The 19,584-nt window shown below is 42.9% G+C and overlaps 2 protein-coding genes across 7 annotated transcripts in view; one reads left to right on the top strand and one right to left on the bottom strand.

Annotated features, from left to right (window-relative positions):
• Window positions 1-17,273, bottom strand: part of LOC118233969 (NXPE family member 2-like) — a 31,046-nt gene extending 13,773 nt beyond the window's left edge. Inside the window, exons 1-2 of one of the 6 annotated variants that reach the window (XM_035430162.1) lie at window positions 16,784-17,273; window positions 1,234-1,270 (exon numbers count right to left, since the gene is read on the bottom strand). The gene's annotated coding sequence lies outside the window, so the exon portion shown is untranslated. The other 5 variants (XM_035430163.1, XM_035430165.1, XM_035430164.1 and 2 more) reach the window with 5 other exon arrangements.
• Window positions 3,324-4,604, top strand: LOC118233470 (transcription factor MafAa-like). Its single transcript, XM_035429264.1, has 2 exons — window positions 3,324-3,554; window positions 3,709-4,604. Exon 2 carries the CDS (start codon window positions 3,744-3,746, stop codon window positions 4,602-4,604), a length of 861 nt encoding a protein of 286 aa, XP_035285155.1. The 5' UTR covers window positions 3,324-3,554; window positions 3,709-3,743.
• Window positions 17,274-19,584: the final 2,311 nt, after the last annotated feature.

Here is a 19,584-nt window from a genome sequence, read left to right on the forward strand (position 1 = left end):
TACAAAGATGATGTAATGCATAGGACTATCAACAGATTTTATTAAATTTTGTGTATTATCTATTTATTTGATTATTTTTGGCTACCCTCATAGTTCAAGCACTCAGTAAGCGTGAAAATTTGCTTGTGAGCTGCGATAATAAATAGCTCTTATCACAAGCTTTAACTCTGTCATTAGCTCCACATTTAGCTTTGTGGCTAGCTCAGCAAGTCACAAAACCAGCTGCACTGGACAGCACAAGCAGCCGAGTGAGTAGCAAAGCCAATCACATTGCATAATTCAAGTGGCTAAACCAATACCAGCGCACAATGCAAGTAGTGAAAGCAATTGCATTGCTGAATTAATTTGTAAAGATTTTGGCCCAAACCAATGAAAAAAAAAAATGAAAATGGGGAGGAAAGAACAACAACAACAACAACAACAACAACAACAAAAATACAATTAATACCGGGTCAGATATGAGCAAGATAGCTGGTTATAATATTAATTTCAACAAATAGGAGCGTACGAGGAAGGGAAAAAGAATAAAATAACAAATGAAAAACACACACACACACACACACACACACACACACATATATGAGTAAAGATGATTTTCCTGATACAATATCCGATACAACTATGCAAAACCTCCCCACTAACCTTAGTGCATGCAATCATTTTTCATCATTGCATTTACATTACATTACATTACTGACAGCAGTCAAACCGGTTCCGTCTGGTTATAGCTGCAAACAGTCTGAGGAATGTGGCCCCAAAACCCCGGTCCTACTGGTTTTTAGTGCACTAGGCGAGGCTTTAAAAAAAGTGGTTCTTCAGTTGATTTGTGAAAATCTCTACAATTTCAGCAGTCCTTAGAGCAGGTGGGAGACTATTCCAGCAGTAGGGGGGTCTCGTCAAAGGTCTAAGCCCTGGATACTTATTAAAAAGGAGGATCTGAGGACTCTGCTCAGAACACATTTAGGAAGCAGGTCAGCAATATATAAAGGCGCAGACCCGTGGACAGATTTTAAAAATAAAATAAAAATTAACTAATAAATGCTAATATTCCAATGAAATTTGTATGGTTGACATATAAATATTTCCATATGATACTTTGTATCAAACCATATTTTATGCAACATTTTGTAAGAAACTCTGCTAAATAAATTGACAGATGCAAATGAGAGAGAGAGATGTTGTATTATGGGGAGGTTTTTTTTTTAAGGGGGGGGGGGGGGGGTACAGGCTTACCCTTTGATGCATGGGGTGTTGCTGGGGTGATTTATCTCTGCAAGATACAAAATAAATAAATAAATAATAACATGAGAAAACAACATACGAAATCAGGCTGTGTATTCACATCAAATTCTCTGAATGAACAGACAATGCTACTGTGTGTGAGACAAAATCAATTATCCAGTGGATGGCTTCCAGAGATGTGTTCCTGTTTTGCCGCAGCAGTTATGGTTCAGGAGCTCAACAGGTTACTACTGTTCTAGGCTAGGAACAGTGATGAATATTCTGTAGGGAAATGACAAGCCTAGATGTTCTGAATAGACCGTGTTCTCATTACGCAATCTAACGTTCCAGATGGTCCGTTATCTTCTTAATTTATGCTTGTGCTCAGGCTGTGCTGAATGGCCTGTTCCACTGAGTGTGTATGCTTGTGTTCTTTTGTTCTGAAGACAGTTTGAAATGACACACCGAAGATCGGTTAGGGCAACAACGGCCTCTTTGACCGTCTTCGTCATCAGCTGGGTGGCAAAAATGAAATATATGTCTGTGTGTTCTAAAAACCAAAAAAAAAAAAAAAAACTGAAATGACCTCATTCACGAAACATGCGTACGATCACATTTGATCGTAAACTGTGCGTAAGAACGTTTCCACTAACAGGGCGGGCACGGTGGCACAGTGGTTAGCACTGTTGCCTCGCAAGAGGGTGGTCGTGGGTTCGAATCCGGGTCTGACCGGATCCTCTCTGCGTGGAGTTTGCATGTTCTCCTCGTGTTCGCGTGGGTTACCGGGTACTCCGGTTTCCTCCCACACTCAAAGATATGCATGTTAGGTGCGCTCCTGCAGTTGCCCTTGACCAAGGCACTGGCCTCCGAACTGGAGTTGGTCCCTGGGTGCTGCACTGTGGCTGCCCACTGCTACTAAGTAACTAGGATGGATCAAATGCAGAGGACAAATTACCCCATGGGGTTCAATAAAATTATATCTTATTTCACTTGCACTGCTGTGATTTTTTGTAGTTGTTCCAATATTACCTTATGCACTTATTGCTTTACGTCGCTTTGTATTTGAGCGTTTGCCAAATAAATGTAATGTTTTTATTTTATTTTTATTTCACCTTTATTTCACCAGGCAAGTCATTGAGAACAAATTCTTATTTACAATTAATGTAATGTAACCCAGCACAACTGGGTCTGGATTTACTGAGGTACTGGGTGCAGCTATTTCATTATGCATTGACAGAGGCTGACAGACAAAAATATATAATTCCAAGAACTGTGTTTTAAGTTGCGTTGCGTAAGTAAGTTAAGCCCCCTGCTGGTATTGTCTATAATTTGCAGTCAATATCCAATTTCTCCCATTGGATTCATTTTTGATAACAAAATACACATACTTTCACTCATACGGATGCTCAATCTGTGCTCATATGTGTGTATACATACATATATGTATAAACATCCATACATACATACAAACAGACAATATTGGTATTTTAAATTTTTTGACGCATGTAGTGTCTCGCCTCGACTAGCAGTGGAAAGACAGATCATTTGAGTGTTCCGACAGTGCTGGATAATCTCTTGACGGGGGGGCCAAATGTCAGATCACAGGCGGTAGCCGGACTTTGGCTTTTCTTCCCGTGTCATTGCACAGTGTGAGCCACTGGAGGGCGCGACGAAGCCTCTGAGCTCGAACGGCTGTCCCGCACTACGCCTGTAGGGTTTGCATGTGCGCATATCTTCGGCGGGTTCCCCAGTGAGGGACTGCAGCTTCAGAACGCCGCTGTGTCACACTTTTGACTGGCTTCGACACGCCGTCACAGCCGTGGATATGAAGGAAGAAGACGAAACCTCTGCAAGGCAGCGCACTGGCCAAAGTTTGCGCCCTGCAGTGCCAAGAAATTTCAGTTGTCGGACCGCTGCCACGAAGCGGAAAGTGATCTAGTTTTAAGCAATACTTTATCGCCACAGACCCTGACCTAAACGTGCGCTGTTGATAAATAAAGAGAGAGCTTATTAGGCGTGCATGGACGGTCCCGATTGGACATTTCATTTGTTTCATCATTTACTGTTTTATTGTAATTTTGCCGACATGCATGGAGGTAGATGCTGCGCACAAGAACACGGAGGGAGCAACCAGAACACTGAGGGACGCCGACCTGCGTTTTGAACAGAGAACCGTGAATCACCGGGGCTCCAGAACCAGGGTGAAACGAGGACGAGGCAGGAATTGCGCGGTCTCTGGTTTCCAGCTCTATTAACGCATGCAATTAAAGCGCGCATTCGACCCAGAATAAGTTGTCAACAAGGAAACAGAGACGGGTCGATCTGGATAACAAGTACGTTTAGGCTACGCGCGTAAGTGCCTCAGAACGGCTATTAATAGAAGTTGCTTTAGGCGCACCGCTGCTTCAGAACGTTTCTCCCGAGTGTGCAGTCCTCTTTAGTAAAAAAGGGCGCTCGATAAAGATTGTTTTGTATTCCTTTTCTTAGAGCTGTGCGGACCGGTGTTACTCGCATGGGCTGATATGGCCACCGACGTGCCTAACAGTCCCCTGGCCACCGACTACGTCAATGACTTCGACCTCATGAAGTTCGAGGTTAAAAAGGAGCCGACGGAAGCGGAGAGGTACTGCCACCATCCGCCGAACGGCTCGCTATCCTCCACCCCGCGCTCCTCTGTGCCGTCCTCGCCATGCAGCCTGTGTTCTACAAGTCCCGGAGGTCCGTTAAACAAGAACCACCGTAACGGCACCGGCAGCGCTGACAAAAGCAGCCACAACTCTCCGAGAAAGGCGCAGCTGGAGGACTTCTGCTGGTTTCCCAGCTACCAGCGCCATCTCAACCCAGAGACTCTCCAGCTGACGCCGGAAGACGCTGTGGAAGCACTCATCGCCAACTCGCACCACCCATCGTATGAGGGTTTCCGCGGACACCAGTGCGCAGGGGAAGACTTATCAGTGACCGCCAACTGGCACCAACAACCGGCCCATCGCCATCACACCCGGCTGGAGGGCCGTCTTTCGGACGAACAGCTGGTCAGAATGTCCGTGCGCGAGCTCAACCGGCAGTTGCGCGGCTTCCCCAAGGAGGAGGTCATGCGCCTCAAGCAGAAGCGCAGGACCCTGAAGAACCGGGGCTACGCGCAGTCGTGCCGGTTCAAGCGCGTGCAGCAGCGGCACGTGCTGGAGAGCGAGAGGTGCACGCTTCAGGGCCAGGTGGATCAGCTGAAGCACGAGGCCACTCGCCTGTCCAAGGAGAGGGACCTCTACAAAGAGAAGTACGAGAAGCTCGCGAGCCGTAACCACAGCGGCGGCAGCTGCAAAAGCGACCCCAGATCCAAAAGCAGAGAGGGGAAAGCGGCCGGTTGTGTGGAATTTTTTCTGTGACAGTTTTTTTTTTTTTTGAAAGGGAAGGGGAAAAAAATCGATAGGGCATTTCTCAAACAGTTGTGCTATTTATTTGACTTATATGGCCTACATTTAGTTATCTCATGTGGCCTTTACTTTTGTGCAGTCTTATTCTTTATTTTATGTTTAGATCATATGCAGGCTAGTTTACTTAAATAACATGAATATTTTATCCACAGGGAGTTAGAGAGAGAGAAAGGACAACAATGCATGTGTTAAATGAAGTCTTGTAATGGTGCGACGTTGTGTTCCTCCATGTGGTTTACGCATATTTTCGAACGAATTCAAGGAACTGCTATTTTTGAATACACTGTTTTCACTAACTTTTACGCTTTGAGTGAATAGACCCAATACAATACGGAAGCCTAACCCTGCAGGGAAAGCCGTTCGTGACAGAAATGGAAACGCCCACCGAAGAGTATATTATTTACTTTCAGGGCACGTGAGGAGGTTCTGAAAAGAGAATGATCAACATCCAACTGAATTCACTGGGCGGGAAGCGTGCGACCCAGTCGCGTTCGTTTTGCTACTCAAGTCATTTAAATCGTTGTAATACAATTTCATAATTTAATGTATAGTCTTACAGATTGGGTCTATAAACGTTTGCGTCTTTTCCAAGAAGTAGTTCACCAATACATTTCCTCATAACCACTGGACAAACGATAACCACTGTACAACAAAATAATAAGATCTGTTTAAGATCTAATTAAACGTGAAGGATCATAGGCTACTAATGAGGACAGATATGTCAGTTGCAATGCCCCACCATCATCGATTCCTGCATGCAGTTTATTTTGGACAAACATTGAAATATTATGAGAATCAGACCAATACAACACACAAACGAATAAGAATATGCTGCTAAAATTAGTGTCGCTTTTGTTTTAATGCTTTATTTTAGAAAAACGAGCCTAGTGTAACTAACTTTCAATGGGCTGTAACTTTGAAGTTCACATTGTTATTCTTCTTTCTGTTCTGAGGAGAACCAATAACATCTTGACATTTTTAGGTTTGACGGCTATAATTCAAAAGCGCTGACCCACGTTTAGTTGCGAAAGTTGCAAGGCGAGTGCACAAGCTGAAACACAGTGGGGAAACATTCAGGTTTCAAAGGGAGCACATGTGTTGGTCCGTTCTATAGGTGAATTTTAAAATATGTTCGAAATAATAGGCTACAGACAAATAGTCAACATACTGATCTGAGAACTGCAACGGCACCTACTAAGTATTTGTGCACGAGCTTTACCAGTTCATAGGATGTATATTTGTAAAACAAATAAAAAATAAAAAACCTTATGAATGAATGGATGAAATGCGTGTTCGAGAATAACTTGCAAAAGTTTTTTTAAAATTATTATTCCGCTTTCTGTTCGTAAAACAAGCTACACCTTAAAAGGGTAAACTGGCAGTTCCGAGTTAATAAATGTATTTCTTCCTTACAATAAAAGGGAGCGTAGGCCTAGTCTTGTATATAGCGACGATATGCAAGTCATTTTTAACCCTTTGAAAAGTAGGCTTTTAAAATGTAAAAAAATTTTTTTTTTCAAAATTCTGTTCTGTGTTCTACAACTCAAAACTGAAAACAATTAATGTTCGTATCAGTTTCAAAAATATATGCGCAAATACGCTCAAAATATTTTAGCCACAACGCACAAATGACGAAGGGTGTTTTTATTTTATTTAGCATAAGTAAATCGCTGAACTTGAAATCATATCAAGATACTACTAAAGTCTCAATTTAATTTGATAAATTACGACTAAATAAAGTAGTAGCCTAATTTAAAATAAATTATTATTATTATTATTATTATTATTATTATTATTATTATTATTATTATTATATAATTGTAATCTACATTAATGTCAGTAGGGGTACATGGACACGAATATAACTTTAAGCGCGTAACGCTATGATAGAAAAATAAATGTTTCACAACTCGCATTGAAGGCAGAAATGTGCAGCCAGATCATTTCTGACGGGGGGCATCTGGTCACCCTCACACGACGAACGTTCCCGCTTTTTCAACGGACAATGGAGATGGCTCGTTTGGCCTCGCGCATTGCGTTCCAGCGCTAACAGGGAATTTCGCCGTTTCGCAAACGCGCCAGGCCTCGGCGCGGTTTCCGGGCATCCCCCTGCATTCGGACCATAATTGTGAGTGGCGGCTGACGAGTCGGATCGCGAGAGGAAAAAGGGCAGATGTTCGCTGTCAGTGGCAAAGCCTCTCCGTGTCCGTTTGACGGTTGCCAGAGGCCCGGCAGAGAAATAACTCGTTTGAGACGTTGCTTGAAAATCATGCGCGCCCGCGTGCATGTGATTGTGTGAGTCTTTATATGCTACTGAAAAAAGGGGGTCGATGCTATTTTAGTTTCATTGAAAAGCACTCAGGCTAGGTCCGCAAAAACCTACTGACTGAGGTAAAGCTCCATGTTTCTATCATCACTACACTGACCCCACATTTGTACTCATTAGCGCACGCTCACACACTAAATAAATATTTAGATGTTTCATACGTTAAGTTAAATAGTCATACATTTAGCTACATGTTAAAAACCACTGAATAATAAAAGATTTAGCTTGCATGTATAATTTTGGGACGGCCCATTTAACATTTACACCTGTCATTGCAAAGATAATAAATGCTGGAAAAATGGACATTATGTCGCAGTTGGTTATTTTTTTTTAAATTGGATATAAAGAAATGCAATAAATTGCAATGAACACACATTTGCTGAATAAAATATGAAAATGGGAACAGAATAAAATTATTTGACTGATCCACGATTTTCACGATCTTCATGAAATTGACTAAAGAAAGGCTAAAACCAAGACTTATTCTGTTTCCAATGGTAGTCTAAATCCATTCAGGGTGTATTGCTGCCATGTTTTTGTAATTTCATGACAGATAAATAGCCTGCTTTTGCCTCTGCTTCACTAACAGGAATTAATACATTTATACTCTTCTTTTTTAAAGTTCCCTTGGTAAATCTGTTAGCCCTCTCATTCTCCTCAAACCCCACAAGCTGGGATCCCCAACAACTGAACATCAACACCCAGTTTGCCGATTCAAACAAAGTTTGCAATATTTTATATAAAATATGTCCTCCCTGCATCTAGATGAAAACGGGTTTTAAACCTAACAGTTCGGCACTTGAATCCGAACAAATCACCTGTCTTCTTGGCTGTACTTCCTCTATCCACCACAGTGCAAGGAGAACTGCCGCCATTTCTGCTGTATATATATTTCAACAAGGTCTAAAATTATTTTCTTTTTACTCTCATATCAAATTCAGGCACATAAAACACACACACTGTCTGACCTTTAATAGGGTCTTCTCCCCCATTGTTGCACATTGGTAAGTATTCAATTAAATTCAATAAACTTTATTTATCCTCGAGAGGCAATTAATTTCTGGCCATATAGGCTGTAACTGTTTATATATGTACAGGCTACATCTAGTTTTCAAAATATTTCCTACTAACTCAGGACTATTCTTTTTTTCCTTCCCTATCTAAAACTACTTTCTCCAGCATATTCAAATCTACTATTCGCTGAGGTAGTATCCAAGATAGTACTGCTGGCATTGGCACGGTAGGGCTATCATTTCACACGGCCATTTCCATTTCTTTAGCCGATTCATCGGCTACCCTCATTAAACATTCCCTTTTTTTTGCTTTCCCTGTTACCCAACGCTGTTTCATAACTTCCTTTGCATAGGATACCACTTCTCTGCGAATTAGTCTAATAATTTAGCCATCATCAAATGTTTCCTCCTTAATTCTAGTGCCATGCCCCCTGCTTCCAATTGCAGTGCTACAGTTGGTGTTGATTTCAGAGCTCCAAAACTCTACTCGTTTTTAAAATAGACTCAGCTTCTGAGCTACAGGTTTGTACTACACATCTATAGTCTGATATTGATCTAATCAAAGACACATACTGTCTTTTCAGGGCAAATCGATCAGCTCTACATACTATACCTGTCAATCACCAAGAAAGAGAATTAAATATCCGTGCCTTCTTGAACTTTTTGCCATATAATTTGAAACAGATCTAAAACCAGGAGTAGACCCCCTCTCTGCTCTTTTATTTCTGAACAATCTATGCAAACGAAAACACCCTAGCAACCGGTAACACTGATCAGTCATCCATTACCTTACTTTCGCAACATTTTCCTCATGTACATCAGTGAAAGGATTTTTAAAAAACCCTGTGCGTAGCCAGATGTGTCCACTGTGCATAATGTATCTAGAAATTACGTGTGCTCCCAGAATCCATCCCAATGATGTCGCACTAAAGGTTTTAATCGAGGAATACGTGATTCTGAGACACAGGAGGTTCCTGGTAATTCCTTTGAAAAGCAAAACATTACTATTTTGCTGTATTATCCAGACCTTGTCCTTCACTTTGGGTCACTGAGTTGTCTGTGATCAAGCGACTTCTAGGGATTTCCCAGAAAGCCGCATAACTTAAATGGGACCGGTTATTGCACTCTTACCTTGTTGCTGCGGAGTCCTTTCCTCCCCTAATTCAGACAATTGGAGAAGCGAGGTTATTTCAGTCACGGTCAGACTCAGGAAGCAGAAAACCAAAGCGCTTCAGAAATGTCAGCAGTTATCTTCAAAAGTGCTGCTGCCTCAGATCGCACACTGAGTGGGGGCTTGGTTTATGGGGATGGGGGCGGGGGTGGGGGAGTCCAGCGGAGAAACAGATTTTTCTTGGCCACGCCTACCGGTGGAGAGAGAGCACACGCACCTGGGTTGCGTTAACTAATCTGCCCAGGTGCATAAAGGTGTCCTCCTCTCCATGGTATAGGGCTGAGACTGGGAGCACATGCAGAGAGAGTGCGAGCGTCTGTCTGTCTGTCTGTTCAAAATAGTAGATGAAATAAATCTAACATCGATCAGGAGCTGGGCCTCGATTCACATGCAAGTTAACCCCATCAATTGGCTGACAATTTTGGGATAACCCCAGGATTTTTGTTTTTTTTTGTTTCACTAAGCGAGTTCACACTTTAGCCAGACTTGTTCCTGGGGCAACAGTGTCTTAAGCCCTATCCTACAAAACCTCAGGTTCAAGCTTAAGTTAGCGGGACAGCATGAACATAGCCGCTATAAGTCACATGGTGAAATGACATCATAAAAAGTCCAACTGCCGAAAGTGTGAGGGAGGGGAAGTGTGAAGACCAGACGCGACCAAACAGGGGATCTATAAGTTACCAAAGGGCACTCCCGTAACCACTAAGTCTCGTGAGTGACGAAATAAGAAGGGGGTGCTATACTCCTAAGGGACGTATCCCAAATAATGAATAATAAACCCCTAAACGGGTAACTGAGGCAGAAGGAGTATATAAAGAACATAAAAGAACAGGGAAATGAGAAATGAAGAATAAACGACTTCGAACTGAAGCTGAGAAAAAGAAAATGTCTTTTCAAAAACAAACATAAGACGTTCTGAGGCCAACTAAAACCAGGGGGAAAACTGGTTAGTAAGAGGCAGAAAGGTTTGTACCCCAAAGGTGACACAATAACCCCTAAAAACCGCCAAGCTCAGAATCTGGACAAATACTTTCCTAAAACCTTTTTCCCAAAAAACAAACTGAAGTCTGAATTCTTTTAAATTCCTTGGTTCCTAAAATCCTTATACCTTGCTCAGAAAAGCGACAGGGAACTGGCTAGAGCAAAACACGTTACACTCAAGCACCGTTCCACTGCCTACTGACATTTTAAATACCCAGCCACAGGTGTGGCTGGTAATCAGCGGAAGATGTGAGCAACCAACAGGTGAAACAGATTAATCAGAGGTAATCCTGCAGGAATGCAAGGAATGTTAGAGCAGGAACAATCATCCCACAGGAACCAAAAATAACGATTAGCCGAGTGGCTAATCTGCAAGCTCGAAACTAATCGTCCCCACACACCAAAATAACGATTAGCCGAGTGGCTAATCGGAATGCTAACCACTGAGCCGGTGCAGGCACGGAAAAATGATCTACCCTGCACAGAAACCGTGACAGAAAGGGAAACATCGTTTGTAAGAGGTTCTTGTCAATAAACAAGCCAGCAGGGCCGGCCCGTGGCATAAATGCTCTATGCGGTTGTTTAGGGCCACAACTGCTAGGGGGGCCACACAACCACGAGGGTCATATAACGTAATTAACGTTATTTTCGTAATTACGTTATTCATCCCCTATCGCAGAATTAGTGGTATGAATTTTAAATGGAATGGCAACAGAACAGTGTATAACAATGTAATGTATGAAGGATTGTACGAAGAGAGCCCCCCCCCCCCCACCTGCTTGACAGAATCCAACAACCCCCCCCCCCCCCGAACGCATCTCACGGAATTGTTTAGGGCCACCAAAATCCTAGTGTCGGCCCTGCAAGCCATCATTGTAAGAAGAGCATTTAGAATTTAGAAGCTGTTGTCCAGTCATATACTTTATAAACTTAACTTTGTAAAACATTTTTCATAAATAAAATGAAACACAAAGTGCTTCACATTTGAGAAGAATAAAGAGAAAGCGAAGAGAACATAATATGAGATTTCCTGAACATGCAAGGGTTAACACTGCTTAATAAGTTTTCTACGCAGTCACAGATAAATTTGATATCATTTGCAAGGTTTCACAATAATCAATAATCGGTAATATTCACATAATCAATAAGTTATCTACGACCCCGAAACAAAATAATTTTTAAAAACCCACATAGGTTACATTATGAGAAATACAAAAATTGTTTTTGTCAATTTTGACAAAAGCGAAATATTTCTTTTGTCATGTGATTCTGCATTGAATGGATGCAAAAAGTCAAAAAGCTTGTGCTCTGCTTGGTTTGATTTTGATCTTCGTTGTTTTAATTTATTGTTTTTGACCGGAACCTGCGCGGGGGGGACGGGTGAACGTGTTTTTCTCTCACTTTTTTCTCTTCTCTCATTTGTTCTCTCTCTCTCTCTCAGCTCTACCCCTCTCTGTGTGAGCTGGCCCACATGCTCTCGGTAGACGGGTGTGTGTGTGTGTTGTAGTAACCCCTCTCTTTCTCTCTCTCTCTCTCAAAGTATAGTGTTGTTAATAAGGAGAAGGATTGCCTTTTGAACTGTGCCTGGGTGGGGGCGGCCGTGGGCTGAAGGAGTCGCGTGTCATGCATTCAAATGACAAAGCGCTTCTCATCACATTAATACCGCTAATTAAATCAACCTGCTTCAGAGAAATTCAACTCGTCGCTGCACAAAACACTGCACAAAAGAATGACTGGCAGTCATGAGACGCTTTGACTGAGTATTGAAATTAAGGGGGTAGGCCGCTGCTGATATAAAGTTAATGGAAAAATAAAGGTTTTATTAAAACTCAAATAATTTTCTTAATTTTTACATTTAAAAAAATGTAATGCACCTAAAAAGGCAAGAGGAACTGTAAGGATTTAGGCATGGTCACAGGAATGAAAACAAGTTTATTTAGATTTGGTCGCAGGGAGGACCCAGTTCCCAGTTATTTACAGGCACATACATACAATGCTTTCATCGGTCCATAATGTGGGTAATGGTCACCCAGGTTCCCATCTGACCCAACGGTGCCTGTGGGCGCTTTTTTTTTTTTTTTACGACATGAAAACTGACACCGTCCCGGTCAATCTGGTAATCCTCGTTACTGCAGGCCACAAGTGCTGGTGGGGTAGGAAATGTTCACGAGCCTGTCCCATGCCAATCTCCAGACTGTGGGGGAACGGTCTTTTCTGCTGTGTTCACTGCGTTCTGATCTTTACAACTCCACCGCAGTGCAGGCGATGGGATGACCAAAGTCCACGGACAGTCAAAGTTGAACCTTACAGAACCCGAAAGGTGACACGACCACAGACCACCTAATGGGGACGTAAATGGTAAATGGTAAATGGACTGCATTTATATAGCGCTTTACAATTGATGCCTCTCATTCGCCAGAGCAGTTAGGGGTTAGGTGTCTTGCTCAAGGACACATCGTCATGCCCAGGGCGGGGTTTGAACCGGCAACCCTCCGACTGCCAGACAATCGGTCTTACCTCCTGAGCTATGTCGCCCCTAGGCCCTAGACGCCCCCTAGACGTGTATCTCGCCTCAACTTTCCCTCACTCAGCTGAGCAGCGGTAGGGGTGTCCAATCGTAATTCAGAAACGGGTGCGGCGTGGGTGCAGATTTTAGTGTTCTCGCGCAGCAATAACTGAACTTAGTTTATTAGTTAAATGGTTAAATGAGGGGTTAAATCACCACCTGGAGCCAGGTGACTGGGTGGTGCTCATTGTAAAAACGTCACAATGGGGGGGGGGGAGCCCAAGCTGGAACGTTCCGGATTCTGCTCCTCGCACACTTAGTGGTAATATGCGAGGACTGCGCAGTCGCCTTTTCTGCAAACAAGGGACAGTCTGTGCAGCCACTTCCGCACACACACACACACACACACACACACACATACACCAAACACACACTCACACACATACACATACCAAATGCACACCGCACACCCACCCACACACACACATACGCACACACACACACACACACCAAACACACACACACAAACACACACGCACACACACACCAAATGCACACTCACACACATACGCACACACACTCCAAACACACACTCACACACACCAAACACACACTCACACACATACGCACACATCAAACATACGCACACAGTCACTCACAGTCACACACACTCTCATACACACACTCCCACACTCTAACACACACACACACACTACCACACCCTAACACACACACTTACACACACACACACATGCAAGTACACACTCACACACACACACTCCCACACTTACACACACACATGCACGCACACACACTCACACTCACTCACACACACTCACACTCACACTCACACTCACACTCACATACACACACATACTCACACTCACTCACACACACACACACACACACTCACACACACACACACCAGTGAATGCATCAGTGAGGCTCTCCTAACCAAAGGCAGCGGAATTCTGGCCTTCTTCATGGAGTGGTGGGATACGGATAAAGAGTAAAGGAGTGCTGAGGTTGCCATAGCACCCATACTATAGCCTGGTTGCCATAGCAGCCGTACCACTTGATGTTGAACTATTACAATGAAAAAAAAAAAAAAAGTCTGTCTTCACATTACCAGATGTAAATATCAGTCAATTAAAAGTTTAGAACCTCAGTTTACCCAGGTGGAATATTATTGCTTGTCGTCTGGATGGAGGTACATGTAACATGCAAATGGTACAGGAGGTACATGTGTACCTTGAAAGCACTACAGGAACGAAGTGGAAAGACAGTAGTGCTAAGAACGATCTTAGATTGGGAGTGCCCTGCAGAGTGGTGATAGTTAGTCCAGGTACAGTCTGAAGAGATGTGTCTTCAGACCACGGCAGAAAAATAGGCAGTGACAGAGTGGTTTGACACTTATACCTCTAGCCAAGTAATTTTTATCGGTTTATAGACAGAGTATGTCAAACTGACATCTGTCAAATGACTTTCTGATAAGAGTAGATTATGTTGAGCCTTTTTATCTGATTTTCCCGTCACAAATGCCATTTTTATATTGTTTGCACACACCCACACCCTGACATAAAGTGCTTATTTATAAAACATATTGCGTCATGGAAACACTACAAAGACAAGAAAGATATGAGTCGGCTTCTTGCTGTATCATGGCTGCCCAACCCTGTTCCTGGAGATCTACCGTCTTGTAAGTCTTCACTTCAGCCCTAACAAAGCCACACCTCACTCAACAGCTGGAGCAGCGTTGCCCAACCCTGTTCCTGGAGATCTACCATCCTGTAGGTTTTCACGGTAACCCTAACAAAGCACATCTCATTCAACAGCCAGAGATCTTGTTGAGCCGCTAATTGGTGAAATCATGCATGCCAAATTATGGTTGAAATAAATACTTACAGACTAGTAGATCTTTAGAACAAGATTGGGCAGCACTGCTAAGGTGTAAGACTTAAATCACAGCCCTCAAGATGCAAGAACTGCTGGTTTTTCAAATCTCCCTTTATCTGGGAGTCAGGTGTGAATACAGTCTGGCCAATCAGTAGCACTAATTGTTCAGTTAATTACCTGGGGGAAAGAAAACCAGGGCCGGATTTGGATTCGAGGTCCAGATTAGAGATTATCTGTGGCGTAAGACCACAAATATGTGATTAGAGTGTTTTTAACTGAACATTCTTACGCCGGGCACCCACCGCACGCGTCGCGTATGCGTCGCGTAAACAGCAGGGCGAAGCAGCACGGCGCGACGCGTAGGGTGTCTCCACTGGTTCCGTTTGTGTCGCGCAAAGGCTTGCGTAAAAGCTATATATTCCTAGTAGCTCTCGCAGTCTGCAGTGGGCTTTTACATCGTGTATTTCACGTTTGTTCACGACTGTTGATTATGGGTTAAGTGAATACTTTGGTGAGAGACCTTTTTCAGTTTGTTAATTTGGTAATATTTCGTTAACTTGTAAATAGCCTACGTGAGAAAGTAAACGCTTTCAAGAAGTACCATAAACTTAAATCGCAACGTAGCCTGCATAACAATCAATCTCAAACTGTATTAATTTATTTGCTTGGTTAACAAGCGTGCCAATTTCATGAAGAATATGTAATGATCATAATAATAATAAATAATCCGTAATTAACCATTGGGAATTCCCGTGTTGTCTTGCCATTCACGTCAAAACATTTATAGGATCAGATTTAGTAAAATCAGCTAATCATGAAAAAGTCAGTAACAGTTTTAATCTTGAAGGGATATGAACACCACAACGCCATGAACACCGGAAGCTTTGAAGTACAAGTGCAATAAAGGCTTGCTTACAACTTCATTTATAAAATAGGTGCATTTTCATCGGCAAGACCACTAAATAATCTGATTTTTTTAAAGCTCTGTGGATTATCTGATTTTTATTAACAAGCCCTTTTTGAAAGCACGGCGAACGAAGACATCGGAGAAGTCAAATAGGCTGAGCAATGGTTGGTTAAAAACTATCTTCCAATACTCGAGCTAACAAACCGCTGCTCGGTGCATTCCCTTTTACGTCACTCAATAGCCTACGTCTTTCTGTGGTGTATTTTCAAATTTACCCCACCCCCTCGGCAAAATAAGACAGCGAAACTAAGTTTGCCTTTCCCCCAGGTTCCAGTTATTTATTTATTTTTACAAAACGAAAAGGCTTGTATTTTTTTTAGCTGCTTAAAAAATATCTGGGAGGTAACTAGGGACACACCCCCAGTAATATAAGAATGAAATATAAATCAGAGCATGTATACCTAGCATTTTAGAGCATATTTCTGTGTATAAACAGGCCAACGTGACGCGCGACAAGCCGAAAAAATAGAACAGAAGCGAAAAACTACGCTTCAGTTCGCTTGTGTCGCGCGAGCTTCGCAGCCGGTACGCGACGCGTTCGCATCTGGTGGAGACGACGTCGCCCGCTGCCGTTGTAATAACAGTACTTCAACTACGCTTCAGTTACGCGCGTAATACGCGCGTAGTGCGCTCGCGGCCGATACGCGTGCGGTGGGTGCCCGGCGTTAATGCTTATGTTACAATCACCACTGGTAATTGAAAGCAATGGAATTCCAGAACATTCACTTAAATTTTTGAAAACATTCCAAGAAACCTACTTTTCAAAGGGGTCATAACGTGGTAAAATACAACTATTTAAAGTGCTGCACTGTGGTAAAACAGTACTCTACAACAGTGGTGTCAAACTCATGCCATGGAGGGCCGTGTGTATGCAGGTTTTCATTCCAACCAATTAATGCTGCCTTAATTGAGTCCAATTACTCATTCAGCCATATGCGTTTAACTGCATTGAAGCACAGAATATAAGAAAATTTTTATTTAGACAATGCGGGTCACCATAGACGTCGGGTCACCATTGTGCACAAACCTGCATCCCTAATTCAGCAAATAATTTAACTAATTATATAATGAAGATCTGAGGCTGGAATGAAAACCTGCATACACACGGCCCTCCATGGCACGAGTTTGACACCACTGCTCTACAACAATATAGCAACTGAAGCATTGCTACAGTTAGGTTACTATAAAAGGTCACTGCTGTATTTTACTGGCAACAATGATGCAGTATGCAACCATGAAAAGGCTATGAAAATTAGTACAGTGTACCTTACCTTGCTTCACCTTCAACTGCACAGAGACGTGTGTGTGAGAGAGAGACGAAGAGACCATAAGTATGAGTCCATGTTGGTGTCTATGTATGTGTGTGTGTGTCTGTGTGTGTGTGTGTCTGTGTGCAAAAGAGGTCTGCAGCAGAGATGTTCCACAGGATGTGCTAACCACAAACGTCTGTTTTCTCTTTTGCGAAGTAAGACAGAGAAACGTTTTTCTTGATTGCTAACACACTAAAACTGGTTCTTTTAGCAAAAACTCCCAAATGATTATTTCAGCTCTCAGAGGACCAACACATATCTCAAAACTAAAAACAGTTTTCACTTGTTTTAACACATACTGCAAATTGTCAAACTTTTTCTGCAAATCTCTACAAACAAATGCCCTCATGAATCACTGGTTACACACTGTGCTCATGCAACAAACACTAGCAGTCAAAACTTTTAACTGTCCTGTCAGTCGAGGATGCTGAAAAATTGATCCATGCATTTGTTACGTCTAGGTTAGACTACTGTAACGCCCTGCTTTCTGGCTGCCCTAGTAACTCGTTAAAGAGTCTCCAGCTTGTGCAGAATGCAGCTGCTCGTATCCTGAGCAGAACTAAGAAGTATGAGCACATTACACCAGTACTAGCGTCGCTTCACTGGCTACCCATTAAGTATAGGATAGACTTCAAGGTTTTGCTCCTGACTTTTAAAGCTCTGCATGGACGTGCACCTGTGTACATATCGAACCTGCTCCTACCTTATAAGCCCACAAGGTCACTCCGATCTCAAGACGCAGGCTACTTGGTAGTCCCAAGAATTTCCAAGAACCTAAAAGGTGGTAGGGCTTTCTCCTACAGGGCCCCACTACTGTGGAACCAGCTTCCATTATTTATAAAGGAGTCAGACACAGTCTCAATATTTAAATCTAGATTAAAAACGCACCTCTATGCTCAAGCTTACAATCAGTTATAGTCTGGAGACAGGGTGCGAGAAGCCTGTAGTCATAAAGCTTTCTAGGTGGCAATCCTTTCCTTACTGTCACCTGTCAATCAGCTGTGACCCGACTTTACATGGGCTGGCTCTTGATAGGCGGGTATGGTTGTCTACCCCTCATGACTGCATGGGCTCTCCATCCCTGTCCTAGTAGATATGCAGCCATATTCTACTCCTGGCGGCGTCCCACAATACATAGCACTGGCACTTACTCACTGTCTGGTATATTGCAAATCCCTTAACTGCTGTTTCCACCCTCTTCCCCACGCTGCCGGCGGGGCTCTTGCCCCAACCCTCGAGAGTGCTTCGAGAGTCGTCTGGTCTCCCCCACCTCTGCGGTCCAGCCCCTCCTTCGTCATTGCCTCCACCCTGCCCACATCTGCCGCCACCTGCTGTTCCCCATCACCGCCACCTGGCCCCACCCATCGTCTGAGCCACATCACTTATCATATCTTCTGCATAAACTGGCTGACATGCTGGTCACCAGTCGGCACCCTGAGCCGACCAGAGGAGGATGGGTTTTTCCCTTGAGCCTGGTTCCTTCCAAGGTTTCTCCCCATCTGCCACAGGGAGTTTTTCCTTGCCACTGTTGCCTTAGGCTTGCTCCTGTGGGGGTTTAGGCTAGGGCTGTCTGTAAAGCGTATTGTGACAACTGTTGTAAAATACGCTATATAAATAAAATTTGATTGATTGATTGATTTGAACTCAAGTCATCACAACCTAAACTCAGGTAGCACACCTTTCTCAAGGTGCAAACACTTGGCAGCAAAATTGTTAACACACCAGTCACCAATCACCAGTCACCAATCTCAGGACCAATAAATAGGGCCACAGTTTGCATGTGTGTGCTTATGAACAATGGATCCTCAACATAGATATTGCACTTGAATCCATCCAAGGGTGGATTAGGCATACCAGGGCATATTTCCCACGCTGCCTTGCACGAGCTAACATGTGTGATGTGGATGAAATTTTGTGGCCTGACCCAGCCAAGAGACGAGATGGCGATCAAGCTGACAATGCTGAGTAGTGTGTAAACTTCTCTAAATTGCTGTTTTTTTTTTTGTTTTGTTTTTTTTTTGTGCTGCACATACTTTTGAGTTCCTTTTTTGAATACTCCTCTCTTGAAATTACTACTTTTTTTGTTCCTTCAACTGATGTGTACTGTATACTGTATAGTATTTCACTTTTCAGTACTGCAAATAAAATATTTGGAAAGTTGCAACTCCAGACTCACTGCTATAAAAGGTTTTTGCAGTAGTGCTTTGAATTTCTCACTGGTGTGTTATGGGTAATCTACATTGTCTGTGATTTTGATGGCTTAAGTGTGCCATATGAAGTCAAAGTTTAATTTTGATGGAAGAGTATATGTTTTTGAGAAGAGAATTTGAGTTTGGCATGGATGTTTGAGGTTTGTACTGATTGATGTGTAGTTTTGGGATTGTGTTAATAGTTTTGAGAAAAGGGGAAATTGTTTCATAAAATGTGTCTTAGCAATAGAAAAAAACTGTAAAAAAAATAAAATAAAGTAAGCTCTAGACAGAGACCAGCCATCTTTCGGCAACAGCAAAATGATGACCATTCGTATCACCATCATCTTAGTATGTTGTTAAATATTAAATCCCCTCCCTCCCACCTACACACAGCCTCCCCCTGGCTCCACCCATCCTGAAACCCACCCAAGTCCTGCATCCTTCTATAATACTCAAAATGAATAGCAACTCCTGATCTGGCCTGATCTAGTTAACCACTAGTCTCATTTCTGCTTTGTTCTTCCTGCTGAGGTGCACGCCCATCATATCCTGTCTCAGCAGGAAATCACC

This window comes from Anguilla anguilla, chromosome 8 (genome assembly GCF_013347855.1).
Source record: "Anguilla anguilla isolate fAngAng1 chromosome 8, fAngAng1.pri, whole genome shotgun sequence".
In the NCBI taxonomy this organism is placed as follows: Eukaryota; Metazoa; Chordata; class Actinopteri; order Anguilliformes; family Anguillidae; genus Anguilla; species Anguilla anguilla.

Coding starts and splice junctions, on each gene's coding strand:
- LOC118233470 (XM_035429264.1), top strand. CDS start 3,744: ATGGCCACCGACGTGCCTAACAGTCCCCTGGCCACCGACTACGTCAAT.